This window comes from Trachurus trachurus (genome assembly GCF_905171665.1).
Source record: "Trachurus trachurus genome assembly, chromosome: 1".
Lineage (NCBI taxonomy): Eukaryota > Metazoa > Chordata > Actinopteri > Carangiformes > Carangidae > Trachurus > Trachurus trachurus.
In genome coordinates this window covers 39493588-39506075 of record NC_139891.1, presented here as the reverse complement: position 1 = coordinate 39506075, position 12488 = coordinate 39493588, and the positions used below count along the sequence as shown (strand labels likewise).

Genomic DNA, 12488 nt, shown 5'->3' with positions numbered 1-12488 from the left:
TCCGCAGCCCTGCTCTACGCCACCATCTTCGGTAACGTCACCACCATCTTCCAGCAGATGTACGCCAACACCAACCGCTACCACGAGATGCTCAACAGCGTCAGAGACTTCCTCGAACTCTACCAGGTCCCCAAAGGCCTGAGCGAGCGCGTGATGGACTACATCGTCTCCACCTGGTCCATGTCCCGAGGCATCGACACGGACAAGGTAACGCCGCCCAGTGGTGGACTGTAACAGAGTACATTTACTTGAGTACTGTACTTAAGTACATATCCAGAGGATGTGTACTTTACTTGAGTATTAGATTTCTTGGTACTTGTTACTCTTACTTGAATACATTTCCAAGACAAATATTTGTACTTTTACTGGAGTTAATTTGTAGGAAGGCTGAAAAGTACTGGTTACTTTCAGGTCTTTTTCTAAAATCCTATTGGACACAAGCTGTGTTTGTCAGAGAAGGAAACCCTAACCCCTAAAAGCAGCACATCAGTGCAGCTGCTTTCAAAGAGTTCATTCTCACTAACAAGAGTTAAAAGCTCCTTACATTCATTTACAAACTATTAGAGTCATTCATTGATGTGGAGAATAAGACATTTACTCTGACTCTTACTTTGACTTAAAGTACATTTAAAAGCATGTACTTTTGGATACTTAAGTACCTTTAAAAGCAAGTACTTTTTTACTCTTACTTGAGTAACATGTCGACTGAGCTACTTTTACTTGTAACTAGGGGTGTGACGATACACTCATCTCACGAAACGAGACGAGACACGAGATTGGGTTCACGAGAACGAGAAGAGATTTTAAGAAAACTACAATGACAAAATATATGACTGGACCAACAGACTTTTATTTAACAGAGTTGCACATGCATTTTGAATTGTTTTATTACATGCATAATGTAAGCATGAGCTTTTAATACACTTCTTCCACAAATTGAAACTAAAACTAAAATTTATAAAAGTTAAAATAAAATAAATTAAATTAAATATTCCTTTCTTTTTTTCAAGTGCAAACAATATTATGTGCAGTGTTTCCTCTAGGATTTTTTTAAGTAGTGGCAGCATTTTTACTAAGGAGGAACTATGAAGAACTCAGCTGTGATTGAAAAGAAAAGCACCTAAACCGAGTCGAGTAGAGTTACAACTGTGTAGTGGAAAGGGATGCAAAGTAATGGTAGTGGAAATCCTGTTTTACATTGTTTTAACATTAAAAAAAAAAAAAAAAGAATCACGCGAGACAGGTTTAATGCAACGAGAAATATCGTCGAGTTTAAACCCCTACTTGTAACGGAGTAAATTTTGACCAGTAGTGTTTGTACTCTTACATTGACCCGTGTGTCCACAGGTGCTGCAGATCTGTCCCAAGGACATGCGGGCGGACATCTGCGTCCACCTCAACCGGAAGGTGTTCAAGGAGCACCCGGCGTTCCGGTTGGCCAGCGACGGCTGCCTGCGAGCGCTCGCCATGGAGTTCCAGACGGTCCACAGCGCGCCGGGCGACCTCCTCTACCACGCCGGGGAGAGCGTGGACAGCCTGTGCTTCGTGGTGTCGGGGTCACTGGAGGTCATCCAGGACGACGAGGTGGTGGCCATCCTAGGTGAGAGCCCAACTAGTAGGAGCTTATAGTCCCGGCAAAATAGCGTTTTCTGACAGACTAATTGTAACAGAATGTTTTTCACCATCCATCATTTCTATGAGGTGTCCAGAACAACATACTAAAAGTCCTAAGAAATCCTAGCTTGGGAAAAATGTTTAATTCTCATCAATCCAACATTGATTTACTGTATAAAGTCTATGGTGCCAATACAGTACACCCCAATGGGGCTATTTTGGACCATAAGTCAATTAGTGTTGAGCTCATTTACATATTTAAAATTAATGTTACTTTTCATGTATACTTTAATTGTGTAAAGTTTCATTGTGGTAGGAGTAAAGGAAAGAAAACAAGCCTATTCGGGTGTATTTTGGGCATATTCCATTAGTGTATTGCTCATTTGCATATTCAAATGAATTAAAAAAAAAACTTGTAATACAAAAAATGTTACTTTTCATGGATACTTTCATTTTGTAAAGTTTCATTGTGATTGGAGTAAAGGAAAAAAACAGCCCCATTGAGGTGTATTGTATTGGCACCGTAGACTTTATAGTCCAGGCAAAATAGCGTTTTCCGACAGACTAATTGTAACAGAATGTTTTTCACCATCCATCATTTCTATGAGGTGTCCAGAACAACATACTAAAAGTCCTAAGAAATCCTAGTTGGAGAAATATGTTTAATTCTCATTGATTTACTGTATAAAGTCTATGGTGCCAATAAGGCCAGACAACAATACACCCTAATGGGGCTATTTTTTTTTTCCTTTACTGCTATCACAATGAAACTTTACACAATGAAAGTATCTATGAAATGTAACATTTTTTGTATTACAAGTTTCTTTGAAAATTAATTTGAATATGCAAATGAGCCACACACCAAATATGCCCAAAATACACCCAAATAGGCTTGTTTGTTTTTTTCCTTTACTCCTTTACTCCTACCACAATGAAACTTTACACAATTAAAAGCAGGATTTCTTAGGACTTTTAGTATGTTGTTCTGGACACCTCATAGAAATGATGTATGGTGAAAAACATTCTGTTACAATTAGTTCTATTTTTGGGTCCAAAATGAGCTGGATTGCCTGGACTATTAGTCTAGAGTTACTGCTTTGTTGTATGTTGCTATGGAAACGGTGTTAGCTGCAACTCAAACACACGGTTTTGTTTAAAGGGAGGATTCAACATTTTGTCAAATTGGCCCATTGCCATAATCTCTATAGTCATAGCAGTAGGTTCGTTACCTTTAATTGTCGGTGCAAGCTGTTTTTAGAACGGCGGAGCAGAGCCGTGAGCTGCTCAGAGCTACGCTACGGAGGCTCATTATGGGATTTCTTGGTTTCCCTCATCAAACTCATCAAATACACAATCCAACAACTCCACAACGCTCTGGTGGACACGTTGTGAGCTGCACATTCACCACGCTATGAGATAATAACACAACGCTACCACACAGAGGAAATGTAAAAGTTTCTGACGCATAAATAAAAATCCACCTTTTCAACCAGTGAAAGTGAAAACAAACAGAATCTAAAATTAAACTCAAAAGAAAGCTTTATCAAAGTTATTATTGGTGTGAAGCTGGTCTGGTTTCCAGTGGATACGTTCTCATGTGTCCTCGCTGCTCCAGACAGAAAATCTTTAGTCTGTAGCGACGGGGCGACCTGAAACTGGCGTGTAGCCATGGTGACGGTGACAGAGCACGAAGGAGATTTCCTGTTGGAAAAGTTCAGTCCAGTTCTGCAGAAAAAAAAACCTCTGGATCTCATCATCCGTCAACACTAAAAGCTGCTTCTGTGAGATCATGAGACATGAAACGTCCTCGTGTCTCTGTCTGCTGGATGTTGGTGGCCCCCTAAACAAGGTTTTTGTTTGTGGCCCTGCACTCTAAACACAAACACCAAATCACTGGTTAAAACTGAACACAGACGTGTTTATCCCTCTGAGGTTTGAGGCCATTTTCTCAACTTTTACATATTTTCTTAAATGTATCTTTTTAAGATACTTGCAGATGTAACAATACTCAAGTGTTTTATGTCTAAATATTAGAACCTCCGCTGTAAGCACACTGAGGCCAGTTTGTCCTAGAACACTGTAGAAAGAAATAATTTAGGACAAATGCTGGAAATTTGAGGTCTGCTTTTTGAAAAATTTCAAATCCCTTGTGAAAACACTCCTTCAGTCATGAGAATGAACTGTTTTGGTGCTTGAAATAGGATATGAACACAGTAATAGATAAGTGTAGAAAACAAGTCTAAAATGACATTTTGTAGAATTGCTTTTTGAACACAAATGTTGTCATTCTGCCGTTCTATTTTCACCAAATGTCTCAAATGTGAGATAAAAGAAGCTGAATATTGACTTCACATTACATATAAAGCTCATAGCTGCACGTGCAGACCTCAGGATGTTTAAATGACTTGATGAACCCCGGTACCTTTCTGATCATGTGGCCCCCCACCTAACGGCTGTGGCCCTGAACAACCGCATAGAGGGTTTATGCCAGCGACCGCCGCTCTCCAGAGGAAACACCTGAGACTGTCACCTGCCACGAGGAGAGACGGCACACAGAAGAAGGAGAAGAAGGAGGAGACGATCTGATGCCTCAACACAACACTAACACAACCTGGTTGCTATTTCTGTCAGAGTGCGTAGGAATGAAGCTCCAGGGCCCTCGTTAGCAAAACATTGTTTTTGTGTGTACGTGTGTGTGTGTGTGAGTGTGTGTGTGTGTGTGTGTGTGTGTGTGTGTGTGTGTGTGTGTGTGTGTGTGTGTGTGTGTGTGTGTGTGTGTGTGTGTGTGTGTGTGTGTGTGTGTGTGTGTGTGTGTGAGCGTTGAGCGGTTCAGAAGCCAGCAGACTGAGAGGTGATGGAGGAAGCTGTCGAGGCGGAGCGACGCTGTCAGACACATTCAGCTCTTCAGCTCCACCTCTGTTCCACACGTCGTTTAACTGAGCTGAAGTGTTTCCTGTTCTCTTCTCAAACCAGAGAGAAACAGCTGATGTTATTCACACTCATCTGACAGTGACGTCACTTTTTCGTGTACAAAATGTGATTGTTTGTTCTAAAGTAGACTGAGAGATTCTCTGTTTTCACCTAGACTGTATCAGTGATCATCTAACCAAACCAAACTATTGAAATATTTGGTAAAACTTTACAATAAGGGTCCCTTAAAGGGATAGTAGCATTTTTTTTAAAGTGGGGTTGTATGATCCACAAATAGCCCCTAAGTACTTGAATTGCAGTAGAAGACTCTCTGCACTCCTCCCATTAGCAACGCCAGCCCATAATAGCCCTGCCCAGAGATTTACAACATTCAGTGTTGTGAACAGACCCAAAGAAACGGCCTATTTTCTCGGCCTTAAAGAGGTTTTACGTGAAAAAAAAAAAAACACAGTTCCATTGTTCGCTATAATATAATTTTTTCCAGCCCTTCAAAGTGCAGGAAAAACACAGTTTTCATTTGGACTGAACCAACTCACGTATCCCTCCGGCCTGGGTTAGCGCCCGCCGATCAGCAGTTGGTTCGGTCCAAATAAAAACTGTTTTTCCTGCACTTTGAAGGGCTGGAAAAAATTATATTATAGTGAACAATGGAACTGTGTATTTTTTTTTCAGGTAAAACCTCTTTTAGGCCGTGAAAATAGGCCGTTTCTTTGGGTCTGTTCACAACACTGTATGTTGTAAATCTCTGGGCAGGGCTATTATGGGCTGGCGTTGCTAACGGGAGGAGTGCAGAGAGTCTTCTACTGCTATTAAAGTACTTAGGGGCTATTTGTAGATCATACAACCCCACTTTAAAAAAAATGATACTATCCCTTTAAAGCAGAAGTAAGGTGAATGTTTGTGTTAATCTAAGTCTTAAATAGTTGTATCTTCCGACAGCAATCACTTCTATAGAGTGTTTGGTCTGAAACACGGGTCTGTCAGTCACTCTGCTCTGCTCTGAGCCCAGGAGAAAACTTTCCTTGTATCCTACAACCTTTATCCAATGAGGAGAGAGAACGGCATGAAGGGGCAGTCCTCTCTGTGTGTGCAGCCAAGGGATGCGCCTGAATGTGGTGACGTAGGGACGAGGGCGGGGACTGCTAACTCCATCTGCTGACAGGAAGTTAGCCTTACTTCTGCTTTAACCTCTTCATGCAGAGGCCATTTTTGGCAATTTCCGCCTGTTTTTGTATCACTGCAATTAAAGCTTTATAACTACAGAGGTACTAATCCCACAACTATGGTTTATGGCTTAATAATGTACTAACTAACTAACGTTAATTAAGGGAGCCTTATTGTAAAGTGTTACCAAATATTCTAATATTTGAGCTGTGATCCATGAAATTAAAACAAAAAAAGACTCCATATCTATTTCTGCTGCTACGAGCTGTTTAGCTGAGTCATGCCTTTCAAGATTAAAAAGTAAACCAGAGTTAGTTTCAGAGTGCAGTGTTGTGTTAGTGTTGTGTTGTTGAGCCGTCGGTGGGAGTGAGAGTTGGTGGTGTGTTCAGGTGTCTGGTGGCCTGTGGGTGAAAGCTGTTTGTGAGTCTCCTTGTTCTTCATTTCACGCTTCAGCGGCGTCTTCCTGTCAGCACAAGTGTGAAGAGACTGTGTGTTGTTGTGTTGAAGAGTTTCCTGCTTCAGTCATTGTTGCCTCCCCCTCATGCTGATGATGAATACTCCTGAGCAGTTTTTTATTCCAAAGTGCATCTGGAGACCCGGGAGGCCGGTTCCTAGTCCAACCAAAACTTTATATGAGAGTAATAGGGCCCAACACAAAAACCTCCATAAAACTACACAACAACCATTTAATATTCCTTCACACTGCTCGTCCACTGCAATTTAGTTTACCTGAAACATTAGGACATTTTTACAGCCTAGACAATCCTGGATTGCACTCTGACGTTCATGCGCCTCAGGCAAATTCAATCTGTTTCCATCCCTCAAAGCCACAGACAGCGTCAGATGGAGACTCAAACATGCAGCCAGAAGTTTATTTACTTCAACAAGCCGACATGTTTGTAAAACTAGATCTAATTCAAAGTCTGGCGGAGTCGAGACCCAAGTTGACGCTCGGTGTGTTCAGGTGCAGTGGGAAGCTCCCGTTGGTGTCAGAAACACAGGAATATCAACTCTGGACTTGCTTCAAGTGTACATTTTTTCCCACAGACAGCGTCAGGTGGAGACTCAAACATGCACCGAGAAGTTTTTTTTACTCAAAGCAAGTCCAGAGTTGATATTCCTGTGTTTATGACACCAACGGGAGCTTCCCACTGCACCTGAACACACCGAGCGTCAACTTGGGTCTCGACTCCGCCAGACTTTGAATTAGATCTAGTTTTACAAACATGTCGGCTTGTTGAAGTAAATAAACTTCTTCGGTGCATGTTTGAGTCTCCATCTGACGCTGTCTGTGGCTTTGAGGGATGGAAACAGCCTAAGCAGCAGAACTTCAATCCGCTCCCATTCATCGTTGCCGTGGCGATGCGGGGACAGACACAACTACCGCAAAACAGGAGAAATTAAACTGAAAACCTTCAGTTTCCTTCTTTTAGACCTAAAATGTTAGGAACATACAGCCCCCACTTGAATTTGCCAGGAATTGTCCTTTAAATCAAAGAATGAAGGCAGAAGGCCCAACTCAGTCCCCTGTTCAAGCGGCTGTCGTCTTTCTTTAGTGTTGAGTTTTTTTTTGTTCTTTTCTATCTTTGTGACTGAGAGGAAAGAGGCTGCACCTCTCTGACCTGTTTCTGTCTCTGAGTCTCTGTGGCTTCACCTCCAGATGTTTTATCAGCCGACTGCATCGGCTTCAGTTCCTCTCTGGATAAATATTTAGATTGTCAGATCTCTCAGAAACGCGTTGAGCCGCTCCGCTGCCTAGCTCCGTACTTTCACATCACATTAGACACTATTTAAAGCTGCACGTCCTCCCAGCAGCGGTTTCGCTTCCTCTTTCCACATGAAGACAGATGTTCCTCTCTGAGCGGCTGCAGCCGTTCCTCACTCTGATGGATGTGTGTTTTCACAGCGGAGCTCTGTCGCTCGCTAAACGACAGCGCTCGGCACCGCGACCCTCTGACGCTCCGTCATTCATCCGTCTCCTCCCGAGGCGACGCAGCTTTTTATTTAATGGAGGAAGAAAAGATGGAGATGATGAAAGTCGTCTAGTTCCTGCACAGAAACATGGATCTTTTCAAACCCACTGCTCCGACGACGCTCGGTGACAGAGACTCGGCACCTTCGCTTTATCATCATCGGGTGGAAAAACACTTTTTCACACTGATGTGTTTCAGTTTTAAAACACTAAATCACTGTCGCCACGGTGACGCCCGGCTCCATGCTGCTGCAGGGTTTATGACCGGGGCAGAAACACCATCACATCACTCACAGTGTGTTTCCCCGTTTCATCATCGTGCACTCATTATGTAACAGTTTTCCAAAGGAAGTCACATGAGGAGTTTAAAGCTTTACCCGACGGTGACCGGGAGGGGCAAACCAACATTACAAAATGGTTTTATGATTACATATCATGGGAAAACTTGCAAGTTGGCCATGTGTGCGGGAACTCTTCTCTTCTAATTTGGACTTAATTGTCATCCTCCGACACATCTGCCAAAGAAATAAATGTGCGAAGATTTTTGCTTTTTCTGGATTACATATCATGAAACAAAATGACATTACCAGAACACATTTACAAGTCCCAAAACAAATTTACATTTCAGAAAACAAATTAACAAGAAACGAAACACTTTAACAAACACCAAGACAAAATGTACAAACAACATCAACCGGAAAGGGAATGTACCAACTCCGGGGTGGAACCGGAAGTGATAACGGGAGCAGCCAATAGGAGTTGTTGTTGTAGTTGATGGAGTTCATGGTGACCAGAGGTGGGTAGAGTAGCCAAAGTAAGAGTATAGTTACTTTAGAATAATGTTACTCAAGTAAAAGTAAAATGTAGCCATGCAAACATTTACTTGAGTAAGAGTAGAAAGTACTTGGTGAAAAAGCTACTCAAGTACTGAGTAACTGCTGAGAAACCTCTGATTTGTTCGTTTAATGATCAGCGCGTAAATGTAGGCCTAATCAAATACACAAAAATATAATAGCAATGAAAAAATTCAGATATTGCCAAAGAACAACATGTCAAATGTTGTTAGAACCTTCACGGACATTATCCACTATTATCCACGACATACCAGGGCTGACGTCATCCTAATCATTTACTAGCCGCAGTTTCTCAAATTTGAGGCGAGTACAAGTAGCCTACAAGTACGCTGCATTGAAACTACTCTTAGAAGTACAATTTATCCAAAAAGTTACTCAAGTAAATGTAACGGAGTAAATGTAGCGCGTGACTACCCACCTCTGATGGTGACCCAAGATGGACAGCGATCGGCGACGGCACCAATCGCTGTCCATTTCGCTGTCAATTTGTCTCAAGCTTTGTAAAAGTGTTTTGGATTTTGTAATGTTGGTTTGACCTCGAGGCCACCATAATATACTGTACTGTACCTGAGCTACAGCCACTCAAAATGATTAACAAAACTGAAAAGACAAGAAGAGAAACTTCATAGGGATAGTTCACTCAAAATTGAAATTTCTACATCTCATTATCTCCTCCCCCTCATGTGGACTAAGGGCTGGGAGAAGTTTCAGAGTCCTCCGTGGCTTCTCTGAGTTACAGGGGGTCTCGGCGTAGCAGTGCATGTCCATATAACGGTTGCAAATGGATACCAACTGTCTTCATAACAAAAAGACACACCAAAAAACATCCAAATACCTCCATGCTGCTCGTATGTAATGTCCTTCTTGTATTGAAGCCCCGAAATGCAACATTTTTCTTGCGAGATTTGACGCCGGCGCAAATCTCGTGAGATTTGAACGGACCAGGAAGAGGAGCTTCCGCTACAAACAAGCTTGAAATATAGACTTGTTTAATTTTTTTCGGAACAATTTCGCATTTACGGACATTACATACGAGCAGCATGGAGGTATCTGGATGTTTTTTGGTGTGTCTTTTTGTTACGAAGACAGTTGGTATCCATTTGCAACCGTCATATGGACATGCACTGCTACGCCGAGACCCCCTGTAACTTAGAGAAGCCACGGAGGACTCTGAGGCCCCGTCCAGACGAATACGCGGCTTCACCGAATCCGATCTTTTTCTTAATCGTTTTGAAAAAAATCTCCGTAAACACGGCATCGTTTTCAGAAATATCTGCGTCCACACTGATCACCTGAAAACGACCCAAAACGCTGTAGTACCTACATACTGCAGGCGTGTGTGTGGAGTGTGTGTGTCGCTGCAGCGCTGCCACACATAAACACTTAAGACAGCTGAAGAAGACGGGAAGTCCCCGCTGTAATTCAATAGAAGAAGAAGTCCCCCGCTGTATTCAAACTCAAACATGGATTAAATGTTGACATGGAGTCGTGTCAGAGTAAATATGACGATCAGTGATGATTAAACAGCCGTGATTCAGCCGCAGCGTCTGAGCGACGCGACGTTAGTCGGCCGTTGTTGTTGTTACGTCCATAGAGTGTGCAGCAGCTGCTGCAGCGGTGTGTGTGTGTGTGTGTGTGTGTGTGTCTCAGGTTACAGGTAGAGCGGCGGGGGGCATGACATCATCGTTTCAGAATAAATCCGTATTGGCCGTCCAGACGAAAACGCTGGGGCGGCGTTTTCAAATTTTCCCACTCTGGGACCCGTTTTCAAAAAATACCGTTTTCACCCCCTGAAAACGCCGGATTCGTGTGGACGCGAGGCCAATCCGATAAAGTATTTATCCGGATTCGAAAAAAACGGATTCGTCTGGACGGGGCCTGAAACTTCTCCCAGCCCTTAGTCCACATGAGGGGGAGTAGCTAGATAATGAGTGAAATTTCCAATTTTGGGTGAACTATTCTTTTAACACCATTGCTCTGGACAGATTACTTCTGATATGAAGGTAAATCGAGATCATTTTAGTTTTGAAACGCTGCTTGGGTTTAATCGGTCACCTCTCTGTATGAGGATGTTGACAGAGATTTTCTCTGCAAGATAAAAACTCCATGAGATATTTATCCTGCTCAGACGTCCTTAAACCTCACCTCACCTCTGTTTCTCCCCCCGATCCCGTCTGCTCAGCGCTGATGCTTCTGATTATTCAGAAAACTCCTCCAGGCTTGTTGAAATGAGGACTGTTCATACAGCCTGGCACATTTTGTGTGGTTGTAATAACTGTAGTTTATGTTCTTAATTCTGATTCATAGCCATCATCAATCTACTCATGCTTTGATCGTCGGTCTTTAAGTCTATTTTACAGCCTCATTTTCTAAAAGCCTGATCGGGGACAATGACTGCAAATCCACCACGGCTTGAAGCATCGGTTGCACTTTAATTAAATGACACAACGTCTCCATGAATTGCTTCTGACAAAATAAACGGATAAATGAAATGACGAGAGCGGGGGAGGTTTTCTGAGAGGGATGGTTAAAGGTAGAGAAAATGCCCCCGCAGTAAAGATCTTTAAATTTAGAGAGAGCGCTGAAGGTACTGTCTGTTCTAGCAGGGACAAACAGATGGTTGTCACAGACAGGGGCCAGATTAGAGGAGTGTTTTGAGCCAAAGTGGATTTGAAATTGTGACCAAATTCATAGTGTTTACAACAACAAGGTCGGAGGTGTATTGTGAGGAAGAAAGAGGGAGACTGGAAGCGACCAGAGTCGTATTTAAACTCACACCATGACAGCTCAGGCCTCTGGACCCAGAAGATGATTGTCTGAAACATTAGCTGTCCAGTGATAATAAAGCAGGTTTAGCAAACCCAATCCACCCTCAGAGCCGTTTGTGTCTCTGCAGAAGTTTGTTCTGTAGGGGCTTCACCTAGGGTTGGGCGATCTTGACATTTTCAGATCGTCCTACCCGCCCCCGGGGAGATCACCGATTTACGATGCCCCTTAGAGCTCTACTCGGCTCAACTCGACTCTACTCGACTTAAGCCTGCCACACACATAAAGATAATTGGGCTGATTTTGCCCCGATTTTCCCCCTTCCGACCACGGACAGAAATCGCCCGATTACCTTAAACTCTTAAGATTACCTTATAAGATTCTCTTGTAGTGTGTGGTGTGTTAAGAGTCAAAATTCTCCCGACAATCGGCTCGGAAAACGTTCGGCGCCGATAATCGTAAGTATTAAACATGTTCAATACTTACTTACGGCAATACAGCAGCCATGTTTAAATGATCATGTGACCGCCGCTCACAGCCAGTCATGTGACAGCGCACGGCTCCCTACTGGACAGCCGCTTGACTGCTCGGCGTCCGGAGCCACAGACACACAGACACACACAGATGGGATCGTTGTAAAGTGTGCCGCTTTCATTAAAAAAAAAATTACGTCGCTCTCATTGTCCATTCCAGAAATAGACCCGCAAAGAGAAGCTACAACGACAGTCCTGGTATCGCTGCTGATGCGGCGGATCTCTCTCTGAGTTTTCTGACCGGAGGGTCAAGATTCTGAAACATCTTAATGTGTGTGGTGAGCTGTGTTTGGAATATCGGAGCACACCACACACAATACAATTGATTGTCGATCAGCACGAGCCCAGCCCTTAACCCCCCCAAATATGAATGATGATATATGTTGTAGTCTGTCAATGGTTTGAAAAAAATGATTTTGGGGGAAATATAGGAAGACATTGAAAAAGGTAGAGGAATTGGATTTAAAGTCCCACTCCCGCGACCCTTTTTGGTCATTTTAAAACCAGCTCATTAGCAATGCACCTCTGGGGGGTGGGCGGAGACTGTGCTGCTCTGCACCCGCCCAGCAACCTCCTCGCACCCCACCCCCCGCTCGCTGACAGCTGGACATTGTACAATTACAGATTCAGCGCGTTTAGCGTAAAACTCCACAC

At 43.1% G+C, this 12488-nt stretch overlaps 1 protein-coding gene across 1 annotated transcript in view; it reads left to right on the top strand.

Annotated features, from left to right (window-relative positions):
* kcnh1b (potassium voltage-gated channel, subfamily H (eag-related), member 1b) overlaps nucleotides 1–12488 on the top strand; it is a gene marked incomplete at both ends in the record, with an annotated part of 90822 nt that overhangs the window by 59474 nt on the left and 18860 nt on the right. Inside the window, 2 exons of the mRNA XM_083970031.1 lie at nucleotides 8–207; nucleotides 1348–1600. Of these exons, the coding sequence (XP_083826157.1) occupies nucleotides 8–207; nucleotides 1348–1600 (453 nt within the window). The remainder of the gene's footprint in view (nucleotides 1–7; nucleotides 208–1347; nucleotides 1601–12488) is intronic.